This window comes from Balaenoptera physalus, assembly GCF_965194825.1.
Source record: "Balaenoptera physalus genome assembly, chromosome: 17".
NCBI classification, from domain to species: domain Eukaryota; kingdom Metazoa; phylum Chordata; class Mammalia; order Artiodactyla; family Balaenopteridae; genus Balaenoptera; species Balaenoptera physalus.
This window is the reverse complement of record NC_138895.1, coordinates 2,138,675-2,162,350: the sequence shown is the minus strand read 5'-3', so window position 1 is coordinate 2,162,350 and position 23,676 is coordinate 2,138,675. Positions and strand designations below refer to the sequence as shown.

The following is a 23,676-nucleotide window of genomic DNA, read 5'->3' as shown; positions in this document are numbered from 1 at the left end:
ATAAGGAGAAAGTGGGCTGGGTCTAAGGAACTGATGTCCTCATCTTGGGGGGAAGGGGAAGGGGACGGGGGGAAGGATGCCTTCCTACCAGAGCCCTAAGTCAGGAGCTGCAGCAGTGGAAGGAGACTAAGGCTGGGTAGGGGTCATCTGAGCTTTCAGATTTTTAGACATGACTGGCTGAGAAGTGCCTGTCACCATTCGATGTATATCACTCCCAGAGACACATCCTTTGTGGAAAAGGCGCCCAATCAGACAGTATAGTCAAGGGTTCACAAGGTTACACTCCCTGGCTTGCGGCCTCCAAACCCTGAAATTCCCCCATCCTATAATTCTAACATATTACCTATACAATTAAAAAAATACATTTCCTCATTTTGATATTGGAGATGTTGACACAGAAAAATAATAAAGGAACACTTTAAAAAAATTGTTTTGAGAGAAGAAAATTTCCCTTCATTATGAGGCCATACTTTTAGTAAAAGAGAATATATATATATATATATATATATATATATATATATATACACAATATATAGACATATATGTATATATAGTACATGTATATATACACTTTTTATAGTTATAATGTTTTCTGGCAACACATTTGTTTTATTAAAATTCAATCTCTTGTTTTTCTATAAACATATTAAGGCATAATTTATCTCCTATTAATAAAGACGAGGACCTTAAATCCAACCCCTGAAAACCAGTCAGAGTGCTGACCGGAGGTGCAAGCGGCCCCCATCGTCCTTGATTAGGACCCAGCCCACGCATCCTCGCGCTGACCACGCACAGTACCTTGGTCGCAGCGTCAAAGCAGATGAAGCCCGTGCTGAAGTCGATCGTGAGCCCCATCAGGTGGCTTTCCAGCACACACGCGTATGTCTTGCACTGGGCAGAACAGAAAACTGTTACTTTCATGGGACTGACCCAATGTCAGGGTTAATAGTCCACACATATCAGACTGTGTCACAACCCCTGTGATAAGTTCCTTATACAACAGCTAACTTTATTTCAGCAATAACTGTATAAGGAACCTGATGTTGTCAACATCCTAGTGTCAACAAAACACAGGCTGAGTGGTTGTTGACCTGCCCGGGGGATGCAGGGCTGAGTTTCCAATCCTGCCCTGGTGACCTTGTCTTTACATTGTGTCACACTGATGCCCTTCCCTATCTTGGCAATAAAACTGTATACACATTTTTAGGTGTAGGCAAGATTATGTTAAGTTGTCATATTCTGTAGCTAAATATCACTGCATTTTTATTAAGCTAAAAGTGAATTATTAAAGATTAAGGTATTACTTAAATTCTTGGCATATCAATTTCATTGATATTATTAAAAAGAGAGCTCTCAGGCACACAAACAGATTTAATAATCAGAGCAAGAAACACAAGAAACGTCTTGACCTTAAGAGTCTCTATACATTCATCAGTGTGGTACAAGTTATGTCCTAAAGACATTTACCCTTCCTAGTATTTGTGTAAGCCTATTGATTCTTCCAAATCAATAATTAATGATTGTTCACACTGAGATCAGATTAAATTACAATTTTACTTATATAAATAGTTTGGGAAAACTAGTAAAATATAGATGCTGAAATACAAGAATAACAGATGAGAAATACACACTTGGGGCTTATATGAAACAATGCATTTTTATGTCCATAGGCCAGTTTTATTTGCATTTAATTGCAAACTGGAGTGGGATATTCAAGTCAAGAAAAACACCTTTGTTTTAAAGACTTTTTTGATGTGGACCATTTTTAAAGCCTTTATTGAATTTGTTACAATATTGCTTCTGTTTTATGTTCTGGTTTTCTGGCCGAGAGGCATGTGGGATCTTAACTCCCCAACCAGAGATCGAACTCACACCCCCTGCATTGGACGGTGAAGTCTTAACCACTGCACCGCCAGGGAAGTCCCAAGAAAAACATTTGTAATTCACAAACAAAGGGGAGAGAGAGGGAGGGAGAGGGAGAGAGAAACCTATCTCAAGCAAATGTTCGATACCAATCCTTACGTCATATTTGTGTTTATAATACTGTGTATAAAAGTACACTAAGTGAATCTCATTCTGACTAACGATGGCTAAATGCATCACGTTGCCACCACCAAAAAGCTATATTCATGTGTTTAAGCCCAATTTGCATTGGAAAGTTATAACCAGGCCAGATTATTCATTTGGAGTTAAGTTTTCCAAAAAAGCAGATTAGAAAGCAAACTTAATGGGCCTTGTAAGTTTATTTGTGGGTGTAATTTTATTTAATACATGAACACCTTACCTTCCATGCTTGTACCCACCCATTACCACTTTACTAAAACTCCTATAAACTTAAGGAATATCCAAGGCCATCTCATTTTCTCCAATTTAGACATAATTGCTTGCTATTTTCAAGTAACATTATTCAAAAAATACATGTCAGGTGGAAACACCTTCAGTATGGAACATTAAAATTTATCTCATTAAGAACAGAATTATGAATTAAATTACATTGCTTCAATAATCATTAAATCGAAACAGATACGATATAACTTGAGACCCACTGAAGTTTTATTCTATGATTTATAGTCTTAATAAACATATGTAATGAGTATATTTGTATGTTTTAACATTGAAATGTTTGATTTATTGTTTAATTTCTATGTTTATTTTATAATAAAATTGAACTATAGCTAGAAAAAAGCAAAAAAATTATCCTTTTTAGGGAATTTCAAGCTAGAAACACTTTGAAAGATTTTTGCACAATTATTATATATTATATATAATTATTATATATTATTTTGCACGATTTTATATATTATTACACAATATTTGAAGATACATCACACATAAAATGATTTTTTACATGCCCTTTTGGATGACAGCTAAATGTCTATAGCTGGATAAAGCACAATGAAAGAGTCTGGAATAATAACATTAAAAGAAATCAATTTTTGAATGGGATACACTTCTTCACAGAAAGTCTTATTTTAAAAGGGTTGTATTAATTCATATTGAATTAGTGTAAAAAACAATTATATGTCCCTTACTAGTATTATTCACTTACTCTGGGAAAATTGTTCAGAAATTGGACAAATAAAGGTACTAAAAATACAGTAAATTAATTAGGCTTAACTCTGGTACTTTGAATACTAGGCGAATGTGAGATGTAATTCATGCAAATTTTCATATTTCTGTTTCAATGTTCATTACATTTTCTACTGTCACCCTGGGAAGTATGGCTAGATTTTAAGGTGTTAATTGAAATGACAATGTAGGATGTTTAGAAATACCTGCTTTCAGTGAATTATCCTTTAAATAAATATATAGTTATATCAATATTCAGTACATTAGAGATCAGAAAATATTTAAATAGATAAAGGAATAGATTAGAAGCTAGAAAATGTTAGGGTGCAGTCTTGTTAATGAAAACTAATTTCAAAATAAAAATAGATTAATTTATTATTTTTTATTGTATTAGTCAGTTTATTAATTTCCTACTTTTATGCCTGTTTCACAATAGGAATATGTCCTCTCTTTATTTCTTTACCAACTTTAGTGGAAGTGGAAATATTAAGAACATAGAAGTAAACCACAAACTTCTTCATGTAAATATATTCACATCTTTGAATTTTGAAAATAACAGAACCACAGTGTTCAGTCATTGATTACTGATTTCTGGTAGAGTAAACAAGGGGAAATTATAAAATCTATAAAACAACCAAAAGCTACAAAGACATTAAATATTTTTCTTTTCACTTACCATATGCATCTTAAATGTGTATTGTGAATACGTAAGGTGCTAGTACAAAGAAATGCATCGCTCAGGACATCAGTTTAGAGAATGTGAGGTCCAGATTTAAAAAAAATAGTAAAATACAGTGAAATAACATAATTTTATCTCTATCTCACTTCTAAACATCAGGAGACTTAAAATGAAATTTTAAATTGAAACCAGCAGGTAGAAATCACCATGTATTTGTTTCCAAGTGAAGTGTGATATTCTAGGGAAATGATAATTAGGAAAACCCAAAACTATCAAAATAAATAACAAAAACGTCAACTCCTGTACAACTTTATACAATGCTTTAAAATTGTCTTAAGTGTTGATACTTGGAATAAAATAATATTTAAGGTATTTTTCATCTTTCTACTTTGATATTAAAATATCTATTTACTAAATTGAGGTTCTATACAGCTAAATTATTGAAACAACATTTCTCAGTTACTTTAACATTTTTAGGTAATGCAGATCAGCAGAATATGAGAAAATGTCAATTAAGCAATGAAAAAAGTGAAAATAAGTCTTCTCCTGTTCCCTTCCCCTGATTGTTATGTCATACTGGTGTGACCTGATGGGTTGAATATAGAAATCTGTAGTCAGAAGAAAGAAATTAATACATGTCACATATCAGTTCAACATAATTGAACAACTATGCATCCAAGGCCCCTGTTACAGGCAAGAATCCCAGGATAATAATGCTGTTCTGTCATCATCATACATTTGTTTTCAAAACTGTGTCCGTGTGTCTATTTAGGTCCTGGCTCTATGACTCAAGTGCATCACAACTGCTCAGTTTTGCCCTTGGTCTCTGTTAAGGGTCAGTTAGGGGTCAGCTGCAGAGCCTGTTCCCATCCACGGTCCTGTGAATTGTACAGGCTACAGGTTTATGACATTTGGTCTAGATATAACTTCACAGTTAAGAGAGAAAGTTTAACAAACATCTGCCGATTACTCATGATGTACAAAACGCACTATACTTCAGTCGGTAGAGGAATAAAATAATCCCTGGAAACCCACAACTCAGTGTGGGGATGACAAGCACTCTTCACTCCAGCGCAAGCAGAGCATGGGGAGACCGAAGGAAACGGATGGAAGAGACTGTGCTCGGCGGGGGCGAGCTTGAACAGGATTCATGTGGAAGGGGCAGTGGGGGCAAAGGGCAGGGCTGACCGGGGATTAGCAGAATTGTCCTGGAGGATGTGACCTCTGAAAAAAGCTTCAAATTCCCTGTGTCGTTTTGAAGAGAAGGCTTTCTAGCAAGAAAGAGCCTTGTGAGTGAATGAAGTCGTTCAGGCTGGCAATTAGGTGGCTGTGATTGGAGACCAGGAAATGGCTTTGTAAACGATTAATTAAAATAAGAGCATTTTCTACTTTAGATTTAAGGTAGACCAGATTCTATTTAAAGTTAGAAATATGTTTTTGATGAGTGGTAGGAACTAGCCTAGAAAGATCAAATTGTAGAAAAATTAAAGTGTTTTTCAGAGCCGTGTTGCACTTCATTTAATAACAATGGCTCATTATTGCAGAAGGTCAGGACTCACAGAACTGCATCTTTATGCTCCTTTGAATTTATATTAGAATTCTAGGGGAGTGGTCATGCATCTTTGGGGGTCACAGGTCCTAAAACTCCACCGACTCTCACCTGTATCCGTTCCACTTCCAGAAAGGTTGCTGTTTGGAAGGCTCTTTCCCACTGGGCGAGGTCAGAGTCTAACTCCACGGAGAAGTAGAGGTCCTCCCCAGACTCGGACTGCACGGTGAAGCAGTGTTTCCGCCGGTCCAGCAGGTCGCTGTCCTGGTGAAAATCTGGAGTTACACAGGCTGGCACACACCAGTTCTACTCTGACAGGGCCACACCTGGATCAGTGCTGACCAGTGGGTGGTGGTGGTGCTGCAGTGACAAACATTACACTCTATGACAGCACTAATTCTCCATTCAAATGGTCACAGCAGACAATTTCCAGGCCTCAAAGTCTATAACGGAAACACTTCTTCTCTGAACTGACACTGAGGCATGTCCATAAAACAGAAATTAGGATTTCTGGCTTCAACTCTTACTAGCAAGGTAACTACCAAAGCATTGAATGCTTGAGATTCAATTCCTTACTGTACAGATGGATAACACACAATTTCTCTTTTCCCTTACAGAGCTGTGAAGATGATGAAATTAAGCAATACTTATTAATGTATCTGCAAATTTAAAGAGCTTTATAAGCATGGTATCTTATATTGAGTTGATTTCTATAACCCTTAAACTATCATGGGAATATTCTTCTACATGAGATATGAAAAAACTGTGTCCAACATGTTTCAGAAATTTTATTGCTTTTTAAAAAATACACATTTACCTTACTTATGTAACTGTATTTCATTAAGTCGAAAAGACTCTGACATGGCAATTTCTTGGTCTTCCTAGAAGTTTTCAACTAATGTGTTCACACATCTGTATGTGTAGCAACTTCAGAGATATTAAAAGGTAAAAAGAATGCAGCTAGGAATTGAGGAAAAATTGTAAAAGAGAAAGTTGGGGAAATGATTCAGAATACTATAAACCTGATTCCATACATCACAGAATGAAAAGGATATTTATGTCTTATTCAGCCAATATGACCAATGTGGGAAAATAGCTTGCATTTTAAATTATATTAACTCAATAATTACATAACTTTGACTTTTTTGTGCTATGTAGAAATACATCAAAAGTAGGTGAAGATAATATACATGAATGCTAGTATTTCCATTTTTATAGCTATGGCAGCATACCAAGATATTAAAATTAATTTTCTAGTAAAATGTCACTGAATACCTGCCAGAGTAATTATTTTCAAAATCATCTGGCCTTTAAATTATTACTCATATATTCACAGATAAATCTCATGATCTGAAAAGTAAAAATTTCAACTTCTGAAAAAAGTAACTGAAATAAATATTTACAACTATTATTTTTAAATTAATTTAAAAGAAAACTCAAGGCATTTTAGATATTAAAAAATCAATTACAATCAATCCAAGTGAACACTCTGTATAATGTAAGTCAATTCATTTTGGAGGATTTTAGTTGCCTCATCTGGGAAAAGAAGGAATAAAACTTTAAATTTGCTCCTTTTCCCTGGGAAACTGGAATCCCTGATATAAATGGACATAATGGCAAATTTCAGAGAAAACATAAAGCATATTCCTCAGATACAGTCTCTAAATTAATCTTTACAATAATCCATGAAAATAGTCTGTAATCTTCCTTTCCCTGAAGAGGGAAATAGGTCTTGGATGTGTTGGTCCCCATTTTAGAAGCTGCTTGGCCCTATGGATTCAGATCAGATCATTTGGGAGTCACTCAGCCCAAGTTCAGATGTCAGTTTTGCCTCTTATTTCTGCCTCTCCTAGAATCAGTGCAGGTATTTCTTAAAAGAGGATGATATACCTGCCTGAAGTTCTTGTAAAGATGAAATTAGTTGATATATTTATATATTGCTTAGAAAAGTGACATGTATATTAAGTGCTCCATTAATCACTAATATCACACAGTATCATTATTAATCACAATATCACCATCACTAATATCGACTATTACTAAAAAACTGGATTGGATCAGACTCCAGATCCAAATTACGTTCCAGTACACACACACACACACACACACACACACACAAACACACACAAACCTGTGATACCACTTATGGTGGAATGCAGCCTGTAGTAGGAGAGTCGGGAAAGCTCCTTTTCTAATAAAATTAACTAACAGTATCCACATTGAAAAAGAAACATGCTTGTCTGAATGTTTATTATGCAGGCAAGTTTGACTCTTCTGCCCTTCTTTAGGCATTGTGTGTGTGTGTGTGTGCATGTGTGTGTGCCCAGACGGGTGTGTGAATCCGGTCCCAGCACATCACATATACTACAAAATGCTCTTACAGACATTAGCCATTATGAATTCTATTTTTGAGAAAATTAAGGCTTACAAAAATCAAGGGACTTAAACAAAAACATATTCTAAAAATTCAGAGATCCTAGATTAAAGGTAAAATGTGTTTTAAAAAATATACCTAAGGGAAAAGTAACAAATAACATACAAGGGAATCCACATAAGGTTAACAGCTGATCTTTCAGCAGAAACTCTGCAAGCCAGGAGAGTGGCAGGGCATATTTAAAGTGATGAAAGGGAAAAAACCTACAACCAAGATTACTCTACCCAGCAAAGATCTCATTCAGATTCGACAGAGAAATTAAAACCTTTACAGACAAGCAAAAGCTAAGAGAATTCAGCACCACCAAACCAGCTTTACAACAATTGCTAAAGGAACTTCACTAGGCAGGAAACACATGAGAAGAAAAAGATCTACAATAACAAACCCAAAACAATTAAGAAAATGGTAATAGGAACATACATATCGATAATTACCTTAAATGTAAATTGATTAAATGCTCCAACCAAAAGACATAGACTGGCTGAATGGATACAAAAGCAAGACCTGTATATATGCTGTCTACAAGAGACCCACTTCAGACCTAGGGACACGTACAGACTGAAAGTGAGGGTGGAAAAAGATATTCCATGCAAATGGAAATCAAAAGAAAGCTGGAGTAGCAATTCTCTTAACAGACAAAATTGACTTTAAAATAAAGACTATTAAAAGAGATGAAGAAGAACTCTACATAATGATCAAGGGATCAATCCAAGAAGAAGATATAAAAATTATAAATATTTATGCACCCAACATAGGAGCACCTCAATACCTAAGGCAAATGTTAACAGCCATAAAAGGGAAAATCAACAGTAACACAATAATTGTAGGGGACGTTAACATCACATTTTCACCAATGGACAGATCATCCAAAATGAAAATTAATAAGGAAACACGAGCTTTAAATGACACATTAAACAAGATGGATTTAATGGATATTTATAAGACATTCCATCCAAAAACAACAGAATACACTTTCTTCTCAAGTGCTCATGGAACATTTTCCAGGATAGATCATATCGTGGGTCACAAATCAAGCCTTGGTAAATTTATGAAACTTGAAATCATATCAAGTATCTTTTCCAACCCCACCGCTATGAGACTAGATATCAATTACAGGAAAATATCTGTAAAAAATACAAACACATGGAGGCTAAACAATACCCTAATAAATAACCAAGAGATCACTGAAGAAATCGAAGAGGAAACAAAAAAATACCTAGAGACAAATGACAATGAAAACACGAAGACCCAAAACCTACGGGATACAGCAAAAGCAGTTCTAAGAGGGAAATTGATAGCAATACAATCCTACCGCAAGAAACAAGAAACATCTCAAATAAACAACCTAACCTTACACCTAAAGCAATTAGAGAAAGAAGAACAAAAAACCCCAAAGTTAGCAGAAGGAAAGAAATCATAAAGATCACATCAGAAACAAATGAAAAAGAAATGAAGGAAACGATAGCAAAGATCAATAAAACTAAAAGCTGGTTCTTTGAGAAGATAAACAAAATTGATAAACCATTAGCCAGACTCATCAAGAAAAAAAGGGAGAAGACTCAAATCAATAGAATTAGAAATGAAAAAGGAGATGTAACAACTGACACTGCAGAAATACAAAGGATCATAAGAGATTACTACAAGCCACTATATGCCAATAAAATGGACAACCTGGAAGAAATGGACAAATTCTTAGAAAAGCACAACCTTCTGAGACTGAACCAGGAAGAAAGAGAAAAAATATACAGAACAATCACAAGCACTGAAATTGAAACTGTGATTAAAAATCTTCCAACAAACAAAAGCCCAGGACCAGATGGCTTCATAGGCAAATTCTATCAAACATTTAGCGAAGAGCTAACACCCACCCTTCTCAAACTCTTCCAAAGTATAGCAGAGGGAGGAACACTCCCAAACTCATTCTACGAGGCCACCATCACCCTGATACTAAAACCAGACAAAGATGTCACAAAAAAAAGAAAACTACAGGCCAATATCACTGATGAACATAGACGCAAAAATCCTCAACAAAATACTAGCAAACAGAATCCAACAGCACATTAAAAGGATCATGTATCATGATGAAGTGGGGTTTATCCCAGGAATGCAAGGATTCTTCAATATACTCAAATCAATCAATGTGATACACCATATTAAACTGAAGAATAAAAAAACATATGATCATCTCAATAGATGCAGGAAAAAGCTTTTGACAAAATTCAACACTCATTTATGATAAAAACCCTCCAGAAGGTAGGCATAGAGGGAACTTTCCTCAACATAATAAAGGCGATATATGACAAACCCACAGCCAACATCGTCCTCAATGGTGAAAAACTGAAAGCATTTCCACTAAGATCAGGAACAAGACAAGGGTGCCCACCCTCACCACACGGCCTGGTTGTCTTTACTGAAACTCTTCTTTTTTTTAAGTAGGGTTTTCCTTTCTGTTTCCTGTCGAAAGCTAAATCTAACACATACTAAGCTAGTGAAGGAGCGCAAGCCAGGCTGCGTGGATAGACTGAAACACGGGGATCCTTATCAGGGCTGTGACAGAGGGCGGGTCAGAGGACAGGGCCTCCGCTGGGTCAGTACATCCCCCAGCTCCCGCCTAGAGCCCTGGACAAACAGCCTCGGCTTTGCTCAGAGATTAATGTAGTTGCGTCTGAATCAGGTAAATTCCATGCCAGATGGGACACTGCTTGGGAGAAAGTTATTCTCTTAAACTACCACTCTCCTAGGGTCCTGGTCTGGCGGAATGTATCCCAAACTCACTTTTCTAAGCCACTCCCCCCATAGATTTCTGAACCTAAGAATTCTAATCTTAGAACATGTGTTCTAATGCCAACAGTCAGAAAAAAATTGTGAATGGCAGGTATATATTTTTTAACATCTTTACTGGAGTATATTGCTTTATAATGGTGTGTTAGTTTCTGCTTTATAACAAAGTGAATCAGCTATATGTATACATATATCCCCATATCCTCTCCCTCTTGCCCTCCCTATCCCACCCTTCTAGGTGGTCACAAAGCACCAAGCTGATCTCCCTGTGCTATGCGGCTGCTTCCCACTAGCGATCGATTTTACATTTGGTAGTGTATATATGTCCATGCCACTCTCTCACTTCGTCCCAGCTTACCCTTCCCCCTCCCCATGTCCTCAAGTCCATTCTCTACATCTGCGTCTTTATTCCTGTCCTGCCCCTAGGTTCATCAGAACCTTTTTTTTTTTTTTTTTTTTTAGATTCCATATATATGTGTTAGCATACGGTATTTGTTTTTCTCTTTCTGACTTACTTCACTCTGTATGACAGACTCTCAGTCCATCCACCTCACTACAAATAACTCAGTTTCATTTCTTTTTATGGCTGAGTAATATTCCGTTGTATATATGTGCCACATCTTCTTTATCCATTCATCTGTCAATGGACACTTAGGTTGCTTCCATGTCCTGGCTTTTGTAAATAGTGCTGCAATGAACATTGCGGTACATGACTCTTTTTGAATTCTGGTTTTCTCAGTATATGCCCAGTAGTGGGATTGCTGGGTCGTATGGTAGTTCTAGTTTTCGTTTTTTAAGGAACCTCCATACTGTTCTGCATAGTGGGTGTATCAATTTACATTCCCACCAACAGTGCAAGAGGGTTCCCTTTTCTCCACACCCTCTCCAGCATTTATTGTTTGTAGATTTTTTGATGATGGCCATTCTGACCAGTGTGAGATGATATCTCATTGTAGTTTTGATTTGCATTTCTCTAATGATTAATGATGTTGAGCATTCTTTCATGTGTTTGTTGGCAATCTATATGTCTTCTTTGGAGAAATGTCTATTTAGGTCTTCTGCCCATTTTTGGATTGGGTTGTTTGTTTTTTTGATATTGAGCTGCATGAGCTGCTTGTAAATTTTGGAGATTAATCCTTTGTCAGTTGCTTCATTTGCAAATATTTTCTCCCATTCTGAGGGTTGTCTTTTCATCTTGTTTATGGTTTCCTTTGTTGTGCAAAAGCTTTTAAGTTTCGTTAGCTCCCATTTGTTTATTTTTGATTTCTTATTTAATACACTTGAATCAGTTTTCATTATTGATTGATATCAGCATTTTCCCAAAGACATAAATTATTGAAACAAATAGAAGCTTCACTACGATAAATTAGCATAACTAGCACCAGAAAAGCAAACAAACAAGAGACACATAAAACAATAACATTAATTTCTTATAATATTACTCAGGGTTGGCTTTCAATATTGCCTATTGAGATTAATGGTTTTAGTTAATAGTTATAAGATTCATCTTTCAGATTTCAATCCTAATATTCTAGTTCTGAGGATAATTACATCATACTAAAAAAAAATCCTCAAATCCATGCTTTGAAATCCAAAGAGTATATGGCTTTTAGGAGAACAGGCCGCCCAGTGTGGGGGGTCGGAGAAATGTACTAGTTGTTCCTACAGATGTGGACATTAGAGGGTCAGTAGGAATTGTGGCTGGTCATTTGGTCCTGCCTTTAAGAAATAATCCAAACAGTCCCACCTGTAAGTATTTCCAAAGAATGAAACTCTAATTCTCAGCCTTTAATACTTGGTATGTGAAGGCTGTTCTTCAATCTCCTAACACTCCTTTTCTGAAAACTGGGTCCCTCACACTGCAGTGTACACTTATTTATTCTTAATCTTTCTTCAGAGGCGATTGAAAACAGGTGGTCACCACTTTTTAAAAAGTAACCTTTTATATCCTTGAGGACAATTATCAAGCCACCTTTCGGCTTTCTCTTTATGAAACCAAGTGAAGCAAATTATTTTACCTTTCCTCAGGGGTACCGTGCCTTAGCTATTTAATGATCTTAGTATCTCTCCACTGAAATCTATCAACTTTTTCCTAATCCTTCGACTAGTAAACGATACCAGCTAGCCAGGATGGACTCGTCCGGATCTGACTAGCATGAGACATAAAGGGGGTTCCTTGTGTCACCTAAAATCACACCTCTGTTTATGTACCCCGGGATCCTGTTTGAGAGCCGTGTCTGTGGAGATTTAAAAAGTGAAGATCATTGTGAGAAGTGGTATCTGGCTAGCGAGCCTCTCATAAAATGTGTTCAATTAATCCTGCACAGTTTGTCAGATGAAGGGGAGGTCTGGGGGCCAAACTGCCCAATTAGTACTCATGATATAGATGATATCACCTCCGGCCTGGCTCCTGGGTCATTTTCTAAAGAACACCTCAGGATAAAACTGAACGCTGTTTACATCCAGGACCATTAGATGCTGTCTTTTTCTCTCTCTCTCTCTTTTTTCTAGTGATACTTCTTTTTAAACCAGTAATAATAACTTTCAACTGTGGGAACATTTTCGGGCAGCGTTCGAGCTTGCACGTACACCCTGCAACCTCAGAAAGTATTTTATCTTGGCCCAGTCCGGTGCCCACGGTGGGCGCTCAGCTGATGTTCACCCAGGAAAGTTCTGCACGCCTGCTGTGTGCCAAGCACTGCTGTGGTGTGCCGCCCAAGCACTGAGCATCTCTGTCTCACCGAGACTTGCTTTGAGCGGGGATGAGACAAATCAGAGCGCAAACAAGGAAATGCTTATTCCTAACAAGTCATTTGTCGGGAAAGCCTGTTAGCGCTTTGCGGGACGCCAGCCCCAGGGGCCGTGCCGTTTATACAGAATGATAAGAAAGGGCTCTTCAAGGAGGTGACACTTGAGGGCAGGCATGAAGGGAGAGAGTAAACTAGGATTTGGGATATCTGGGAGGGCTGCCGTGAGCCAGCGCAGGACGGAGGCCATGGGGCGGGCGGCAGGTGGCAGAGCAGAGGGTGGGGGGCCGGGCGGGTGAGGTGGTCCAGGCCACGGTCCCCTGCAGGCGCCTGAAAACTTCGGATCTTGCTTCGCTTCGAACTGAACGCTAACGGGGGCAGGTTTTAAGGCAGGAAGATGGGTGAGAAACGGCAAGACTCACGCAGGGAGGCGTCAGGGTGATGGCGTCGTGGAGACGGGTGGGACGCGTCTGCTGAGGTGCCAGGTGCGAGAGACAGACTGGAGGTCGGCGCCTGAGTTCTTGGACGTGAATGGCAGGTGGGTCAGGCCGCCAGCGAGGGGCTGTCTGGAGCGGGGGCACGTTCCCTGGGAGATGTGGGTCAGACGTCCACATGGGGCGTCCAGCTGGCAATAAAGACATCAGGTGGGATGCAGGGGAGAGCTCTGAATAGCTTCACAGTTACTGGTGTATAAATGGCATCGAAAGCAATGCGACTGGCGATTGATTGGGAAGAAAGTGCGGTTCCAGGAGGGACCGTTAGCTGTACTGGATCCTTCTGAGTCCCTTTGGGTCCTCGTCCCTTTTTCTACCTAGTAGTACAACCACCAAAACATATTTCAAGAATAAATTTCCTTTCCTGCATACAAAAATAAGAGTATTGTCATTTTTATACATTTCTGTTGAATAGAAAATAGGTTATGTGGTATACATAAGTATATATAACAATGAATAATTTAAAACTATATAAAATGCTGCATACATACACACATATATACCCTAATGAAATACGCTTTAATATACATAACACTGTTGGAAAATAGACATTATAAAAATAATTGAGCACGGTACAACTCAGAGCCATCACTTATAGCTGGAATGAAAATACCACTCTCTCCTTTTGTATGTAATTCTTTTCCATTACTGACTTCAAAAAACCTATATGCTTTACAATGTTCATTGACTCACTTTACGTTTCAACACAAATAAAATACAATCACGGGACGTTTCTAACTCTGATTTTACATAAATACAAGGCATACAGGTACTCTTCTGTCCCAAATAAGTTTAATTTCTGCAGTCAAATTTGATGAAATCTTAGTTTACGCGTTACAAGTGATCTATTATGCAGCATATATTGTATTAGCTCCCAAATTATCAGATCAATTAATAAATACATTCTGTGTCAATTTATCTTTTGTTTAGGTGGCTAGCTATGACTTCTGTGTATTTGAAAGCACTTCCCCAGAAAAACAGCAGTATAGGGGAGAAGATAAACCAAACAGAATGAAGTTTAAATATGTGTTGAATTTTATCATATTGTGTGTGCATGTCCTGACCTTAGGGTCCTTTGGATGGAAACCCAGTGCAGATGGGAGGTCTCTCCACTGCGGGGCACCCGCTGTCGGGGGGACCGAGCCGGGCGGAGCTGTGAGCACGCGCCTTCAGTCTCCCTGCTGTGTTGCAGCCTTTGCTTCCGTGTGACCAGGGCCCGGGGTGCTGCCGCGAGGACCAGAGGTCAAACGGGAGGCTGGTGAACAAAGGGAGACAAGCCCGAGCGGGGGGCTGGGGGGCGTGGGCGGAAGTGGTGGACAGAGCGACTGCCGTCCTCTGCCCGCGTCCCCCTCTGCCTGCTCTCCCTCACCTTCCAGGGCGCGTGGGCCTCGAGCCTCGCCCAGCAGAGAGAGGGGCTGCAGCTGGAGCTTCGTGAGGACAACACCTCACAGTCCGGTGAGAAAACTGAGTCTCTTTGCCGGGCTTGGAACACAATCACGTAATTTTACACTGTGTGTTCACCAGCCTTCGTTCACCAGCCTTTTGTCCCCAAGTCAAGAAGCCCAAGCCCATTAAGAGCTGGTTATACCAGGATCCCTGACATGATGTGCAAATTCTACGTGAGCACATCAGGAGAAGACTGTTGGGTTCATACTGCTTGAATCGGTAGATTAAGCAAGTCTTTTTTTTTTTTTTAATTTATTTTATTTTATTTATTTATTTATTTTTGGCTGCATTGGGTCTTTGTTGCTGCGCGCGGGCTTTCTCTAGTTGCAGCGAGCGGGGGCTACTCTTCGTTGCGGTGTGCGGGCTTCTCACTGTGGTGGCTTCTCTTGTTGCGGAGCACGGGCTCCGGATGCGCAGGCTCAGTAGTTGTGGCACGTGGGCTCAGTAGTTGTGGCTCGTGGGCTCTAGAGCGCAGGCTCAGTAGTTGTGGCACACGGGCTTAGTTGCTCCGCAGCGTGTGGGCTCTTCCCGGACCAGGGCTCGAACCCATGTCCCCTGCATTGGCAGGTGGATTCTTAACCACTGCGCCACCAGGGAAGACCCAGATTAAGCAAGTCTTTAAGATGAAATTGCCTGTTACACAAGCACCCCTTCTGCAGAAGCGGCGTGTACGCCTGCCCCCTCCTCCCTCTGGCGCACAGCTAAGCGGGTGGATGGGTGAGTTGTAGGAATTTCAATGATGGAGTCGATTATGTGCTCAAAGAAAGTTCCCTAATGGAGGACAGTGGAGAAAGAGCAGCAGCAGGGGGTCAACCAGCCAGGCTTGTGTTCCCACCTCTGCTGCTGGCTGTGCAACAAGAGGTCCCGGGAATGACTCCACAGAGGCTCCCACCGCCGGGACGGAGGCGTCCGTGCGTGGCTTCCACTTGGGACGTGGTACCAGAAAGATCTGCCACTGAATGATAGCCTTGTCTCTGGTCTCTGGGGCCTGAGTTCTCTTTCTGTGATGTGTGTGGTTGTCACAGAGCTGATACCACACCAGGGAAAGGTGACCTTGAAGAGTCACAGTGATCTCACCCCAGAGACGTGGGTCCAGTCACTTCATTTCCAGCGCTTGCTCAAAAGACTGTCCTCTGATTCCAGGGACGGAAGGGACACATCATTCAATACTTATTTGGACTAAGGTAAAACACATCTAGCCCTTTACATTTGCCAGAAGGTCATATCATTCAGGAAATGGGATAAAAGTAGAAGAACCGCCTTGGAGGACATGACCGATGCCACTTTAGGGTGACACACATTTCAAGAGCAATTCAGAGACAGAAATCCCTAACATTTACCCAGTGCTTATGAAGTGCCCTTTCTTAGCTTACTTCTTCATACCAACAACCCAGAAGGGAGCTATAATTATAATTCCTGACATAATGGTGAGAATTCTGAAATAAAGATAGCTAAGTAATTTATCAGTGATTTATTGCTGGGAATTACTGGGACCAGAAGTCAAGCCCAGGCAACCTGCTGCCGATTCATACTGTACACACGCGCGTGCTCTTTGTCTCAACCCACTAACCTGGTAATCACGTTAGTATGGTATTTAGAAACTGAACAGAAACATGCAGTACGTGACGGATGGCTGAAGTACAAACACACTGTAGGGAAACAAAGAAGAACGTAGTAAAATTATCTAATGGGATAAGAGTAACCATAAATCTATTGCTAAGAATTGTCTTCGTTCCTATTAAGTACATTTGCTCTTCCGAACGAACAATGATACAGGAAGAGAATGACCACAGTAACTCTAAAGCAAAACTGAACTTTATTCCATGTTTTGATAAAACAAAAATATATCAAAAGGCTATTACTTCCGAAACATCATAACCAATATTTCCAAATCACAAAACCACACCCACACCCAAACACACACACACACACACACACTCACCCCTGTAACTATAGCTACATATATCCTCGGAAAAGAAAACATATCACAGGAGTGCATTATTTCCCTCCCAATATTTTGTTGGCCACAACAAATTGAAACTCGATGAAGAATTTTCTCAATAAATAGTTTTTTTTAAATTAGGAACACAGTTGATTTTGACAAGATCCAACTGATTGATAGATGTAATCCCAAATGTAAAATTTAACTGTTCTAATTTTGTTATTTAGAAAAATATATGTTAATTGAAAATATTTTGGATATTTCAGAGCCAGAGAGACTCTTTTCCTTACAGATGAGATATAACAATTTTAAAGCTGCCAAACTGAAAGCGGAAAAAACAGGTAATGAAATCTAATCACATAAGTTAAATTTAATAAATCAGGTTCGTGTATGTATTAAACAACGAGAAAACTTAACCCGCTCCAAAGTCCATCTCTAACAGTGGGTCTTGACACACTCAGTGTAACCATGACAAGCTGGTAGGACGGAGCAGCGCGGTTCCAGAAAGTGGGATCCTTATGTGCAACTTCTGCACAGCACTCGGATAGTTGTCACCTAGAGTTCCTCTAATCTTCACTCTTTGGGATGGTGAGCAACAGGCCTGATCTATTCAACTCTTTAAAATATGCAAAGGATAAGCAACACGAGGCGGGCAGCCTATAAGAAACACTATCAGCCACAGAAGTTGATGGCATTCTAAAGAAACAACTAGCAAAATACCAAGAACAATATTTTTCTTGATAAAGTAATGTGTAACAGCAAAAGTATAGTTATTATTAATAAAAACGAAGTGATGTGATTGAAAACTGGTACTGCAAACTCTCTATGCCACTGCATCATTAAAAAAAAAAAAAAGAGACTTCGCTGGTGGCGCAGTCGTTAAGAATCTGCCTGCCAATGCAGGGGACACGGGTTTGAGCCCTGGTCCGGGAAGATCCCACATGCCGCGGAGCAACTAAGCCCGTGCACCACAACTACTGAGTCTGCGCTCTAGAGCCCGCGAGCCACAACTACTGAGCCCACGCACCACAACTAATGAAGCCTGTGAGCCTAGAGCCCATGCTCTGCAACAAGAGAGGCCACCGCAATGAGAAGTCCGCGCACCGCAACAAAGACCCAATGCAGCCAAAAAACAAAATAAAATAAGTACTTTTCTTCAAGGGTCTGACATCTGGTTTCCTTCAGTTTTTTAAAATTTTATTTATTTTTTTATACAGCAGGTTCTCATTAGTTATCTATTTTATACACATCAGTGTATACATGTCAATCCCAATCTCCCAATTCATCCCACCACCACCCCCCCGCCACTTTCCCCCCTTGGTCTCCATACGTTTGTTCTCTACATCCGTGTCTCTATTTCTGCTCTGCAAACCGGTTTATCTGTACCATTTTTCTAGGTTCCACATATATGCGTTAATATATGATATTTGTTTGTCTGTTTCTGACTTACTTCACTCTGTATGACAGTCTCTAGATCCATCCACGTCTCTACAAATGACCCAATTTCGTTTCTTTTTATGGCTGAGTAATATTCCATTGTATATATGTACCACATCTTCAGTATTAAAACTGTATTTTCACTTTTAAAAACAGTAATATAAGCTTTTGGAAGGTCCAACAGTTTTAAGATTTCATACAATAGGAAATGTGCAAGGCAGAAACTTTCTGTAAACAAAATCCAAAGTATTAAGTCTAAAAAGATTATGGAAAAACTTACAATAGACCTTAAGGAAGGAATTTAAACTGAGTAGAGGATTACAAGTAATCCTCTTCTTAAGGGATGAATCCTTGAGATTGGCACCAAATTGATTTGGGCAAGAAAAGTAATTTTCTAGCTTTCTCCTATTCAAAGGCTATGTTCTACTAACTGCCCACACAAAATTTTACTAACCAGAAAATTCATATAGAGATAAGTTGTCACTTATTTTAAATGCTTCAAAAATATTCAATTCATATTTTATGTTATATAAATTTTTATTTAGAATATGCTAGGAAGGTTCTCCTAACATAGTTATACTGTCATATTTTATTAAAATTACTGGAGTATATTAAAATATTAGGATTTTAAAAAGCATTGCTCCCCAGTGCTTATTTTCAGAATGATAGTCAGGCTGTGCTTCTAACTCAGAATGAAGGGGAAGGGAATTCTGCAACATGAAGTTGTAATAATTCATAAATATCTTGCTCTTAGACCCACTTACATGGGGAAGGAACGCCCCCTAAACAATTAGATATCAAGAAAGACAGAGAGAGGATTTTGGTTTATCTGGAAAGCAAGATTAAATATCTTCTGTGCATTAAGTCCTTCATGAGAAGAAGTGACTGAATCCTTTTATTACCACATCCTTTTCCTAAGAGATACTTGTTTGGTTGAAATAAGGACCTTGAATTGCTTTGGAAGCTTCATGAAAACACTCTAAGGCTGTACTTTTTATAACTAAAAGGACAAACAAACATTTGAGGAATCAGATCAGTCACAGAAATCATGTACAATTATTTAAAACATTTGACAAATCAGTGTTTTGTTCACATCTGACATAGAAAATGTAATGCAAATGGTATAACTTAAGGAAAAAATAATAATGTAAGAATGATACGGATGTGTGTGTCACTATATAAGGACAAAGGGAAATGGTGAGACCTTCCAGAATGAAAAGAAAAGTAATGATGCCTTTGAGCTTTCAAGAGTGTAAATAGGTCAATAAAACAAATTTTTAAAAATGAGATATAAGTAATTAGCACTCTGGGACTTGAAAGATGTTTTGGAAAAACAGAAATAAGTACTTTATGTAACAGTTGTTCATTTATGGAGCGCTAACAGAAGAGTGGGTATGTGCTAGCATATTAATAAATCCAAGAAAATGTTATTAAGATAACAAAAATAAAAGATAAAATCACATTTTAATCAATGATGATCACTGTATTTCATTAAGAAAGGAAGCAGGCTGTGAATAGGGGGCTGGGTGTTCTGGACAAAGGCACTTTTGCTTTGATCTGCCTCTGGGGTTTCCAACAGACCGAGCTCAGTCAGGGGAACCTAGGTCCTCACCTAGAGCAGCAAGACTCCTCGAGTTTACAGTCGGTGAAGACTCTAAAAAAATCAGGGAAATTAATTCTATTGTTGGAGGAAAAAAATTAAAACATATTTTAAGAAGCTTGGATTTTAGGAAGTGATTACACATTTTAAAGCAATACATTAAAAAACCAAGAACTGGAATCATTTTAAAATGATGTATAAAATGTAAAACAATCAATAAACCTTTTAAGAAAAACTGTTATTTAAAAAATGAAAAGGGCTACAAATATGTTCGGAAAATGCAGAGACACATCTTTTTTACTAAGATGGTCTCCCTTTCAGAACCTGAAAGACAAGCGTTTCTGCAAACATCAGCACACGATTCAACCACTCTGAATGACGTCAGTCTCCACTGCTCCCCGTGTGTCTCCTCGTGTGATGGTTGGCAGGACAATTACTATTGTAACTGCTTCCACTTCACGCGGGTAGGGCCTGTCCTTCTCTCACCAGGAAGAATCTGACCACTGGACTTGAATCCCTAAGTCCAGCTGTAGGATGAGATCCAGGTCACAGGGACACGGGGGTGTCCTCCGGGGGCAGGTGACACCGGCCCAGTTACTCGTGGTTTTCCTCATTCTAAATGTTCACTTTTGTGACTAATTTTATATTCCTACTTCTGCAATCTTTTTATTAGCGAGGCCCCCAAACTGAGTGACAGGTGCCATGACATCTGGACACCCCTGGGGACTGACACCCATACCCGAGGGCCTTTATGGTGAAGTGTGTCCAGTGCGGCCTGAGTGTGGCCTCAGTTCATTGTCTAGGCCACTGGCTTTGCCACTTTCTAGAAAACATCTGCTGACCGCCCCTCCTTCTTCCTGGTTCTGCAAAAAACAACAGAATCCTAGTTTTCGGTTTTTTCCATTTTTCTCTAATCTCCGTACTGTTTGGGTTCCCCGCCGATTGTCCAGTCCTAAGTCTGAGACACGTCACATCTGCGATTTCTACTGGACACGTCAGTAGTCAGATGTGCACACTGTTGAACGCTCAGAGCTCAGGGCCGAGGTCAGGGAGCACGTGCGCCTCGGGGGCGTCAGGGTGGAAACGCCGGGGTGCCCGGGGCGCAGAGGGGATGAGATCTACTGCCGGGGAGCGGTCGGCCTTAGGTAAGAGCGGGGATGGCCGTCAGGGCAGGGCACCCATACCCGAGGGTAAGTTGCCCAGGTAACCCCGCAGGCGGAGGACCTCGTAAGGAGGCGGTAGGGTCACCCCCGGGGAGCCGAAGTGTGTGTTGACGTTGCGGGAAAGGAAGGAGCTTTAACCTCCGTCCTGCTGGATTAGGCCAGAGGACGCCCCAAGGAAACACTACAGCGTGAGTGCGAGGCAGAATTAAAGGCTTTTCTGAGGTCCAGACTGCGAGACGCGGTGTCTTCCTCCGGCTCCGTCCGGCTGCCCCGCCGGCTTAGGGTCCGAGCTCGGGCAGTGGCTCTGCAGAAAGAGGCAGACGGGCACGAGCAGGGGGCGGGGGCTGCCCCCGCGGCACGTGGCTGACCCGAGGGTCACGGCGACCGACCGGAACGTCTCCTCTGTGACATCTTCCGCCGCCGACCCTCCCGCCCCCCGCCACGCGGCACGTGGCTGACCCGAGGGTCACGGCGACCGGCCGGAACGTCTCCTCTGTGACATCTTCCGCCGCCCGACCCTCCCGCCACCCGTCACGTGGCACGTGGCTGACCCGAGGGTCACGGCGACCGACCGGAACGTCTCCTCTGTGACATCTTCCGCCGCCGACCCTCCCGCCCCCCGCCACGCGGCACGTGGCTGACCCGAGGGTCACGGCGACCGGCCGGAACGTCTCCTCTGTGACATCTTCCGCCGCCCGACCCTCCCGCCACCCGTCACGTGGCACGTGGCTGACCCGAGGGTCACGGCGACCGACCGGAACGTCTCCTCTGTGACATCTTCCGCCGCCGACCCTTCCTGGGACGGGTCCTCTCGGCCCGGGTCTCCGCCGCAGCCCTGGGGCCGCCTCCTCCGCGGAGCCCGGCCCATCTCTCGTGGAGACAGGACGGCCGGCTCTGCCTCCGCTCGCGCTCGCCCTCCTGCCGGGCCGCTCCTTCGTCCCTCAGGTAAGGCTCACAGTCCTGATTCTCGTCTTCCCACCCGAACGCCAGCGCAAACCTCCTACCCGAGCACGTCCCCGCGGTGCTGAGCATTTTCAGTTGCGGCGGAGGGCACACACTGCTTGCACGCCTGGGCGCGCTCGCACATGCCCCGCCGAGCCTGGGGTGCCCCCTCCCCGCCCGCTCGCCGCACTCCTAACCCTCCCCACACGCATCCTCCCCAGCTGAGTCCTTCATGATCGTCTACGTTTCAGTCTGTTTAGGGCCTCCTCCCTCCAAATGACCTTCTAAACCCCCTCATCAGCTGGGCTTTCTGTGAGCTCAGGCCCCTGTACAGTTGTGCTGAATCCCTGGTACCCCGTGGGGCGATCGGCACATGAATGATACTCAACGAATATTTGATAAATGAATTAATAAATAAAAACGCATTCACAAACCAATGAACGAACTGCTAAATCTTCACAACAACCTGTGCTTTCTTCGCCCCACTGAACAGATGAAGAGGTCGACAAGTCCACAGAGCCTGACACATCGGCAAAGGGCAACACATGGAAGTGAGAGTCGCCATTTACTGCCACGTTCTTTATTCTGAACCCTTGCTCTCCCCCTTGGTGCCGGGCTGGCTTTCCCATTCGCATTTCTTTCCTATTTATCAACACTTATACCGAGAGATAAAGAAGCCAGAGTACAACGTTGATGGGCACAGATTTTTGAGACAGCCTGCAAGATTCACATCTTTAGATCTGAACTTTACCAGCTGTGTGACCTTGAGTTATTTATTTAAACATTCTTTGCCTCTGTTTCCATATCTGTAAAATGGGAATAATAGGAACTGCCTCACAGTGGTGTAGTAAAGATTAAATATATTATTATATAAGCACTTAGAACAATACCTGGCACTGCACGTGAACTATATATTCCGGGTAACTATTACTGCTTCATTCTTGTTGTTATGGGTGTAGCTTTGGGTCAGAAGAGAGTGGGTTTTCCTGATTAGTGGTCGGAGGCCAGATGTTCCGTGGTCCAGATCACTGAAATGTGCCTTATGTGAGGGACCCCTTTCTGGAGAGAGAGGCCTGCCCCTCGCCCAGCTGCACAGGACTGTTACGTGGTGGGACGGGTGACTGGGTTACAGAAGGTGCCCCTTCGACTCGCTCCCCAGACCCAACCATCGGAGTCTGGGCTCCTTGGGAAGCCAGCCCTCCTCCAGGCACCGATCTGCATGCAGGAAAAGAACCCATTTCGCACGGAGCCTTACGTCCATGCCTCTGTTCCTGTGCTACGTGAAGTTTCCCTTTGTGAAAGACAATCCTCAACCGATAACGCTGTACGTCAAGTGTAAATCCAGGAAGCATGGAACGTGCCCGCTGCCCTCACGAAGAGAGCTTTCCTATAT

General features: G+C 41.1%; 1 protein-coding gene across 6 annotated transcripts in view; it reads right to left on the bottom strand.

Moving 5' to 3' along the window:
* The window catches only part of SNTG1 (syntrophin gamma 1), a 478,642-nt gene that overhangs the window by 31,112 nt on the left and 423,854 nt on the right, over positions 1 to 23,676 (bottom strand). For all 6 annotated transcript variants that reach the window (XM_082433011.1, XM_082433012.1, XM_082433013.1 and 3 more), the window contains 2 exons: positions 5,409 to 5,561; positions 799 to 891 (listed from right to left, as the gene is read on the bottom strand). In XM_082433011.1, coding sequence (XP_082289137.1) covers positions 799 to 891; positions 5,409 to 5,561 — 246 coding nt within the window. The remainder of the gene's footprint in view (positions 1 to 798; positions 892 to 5,408; positions 5,562 to 23,676) is intronic.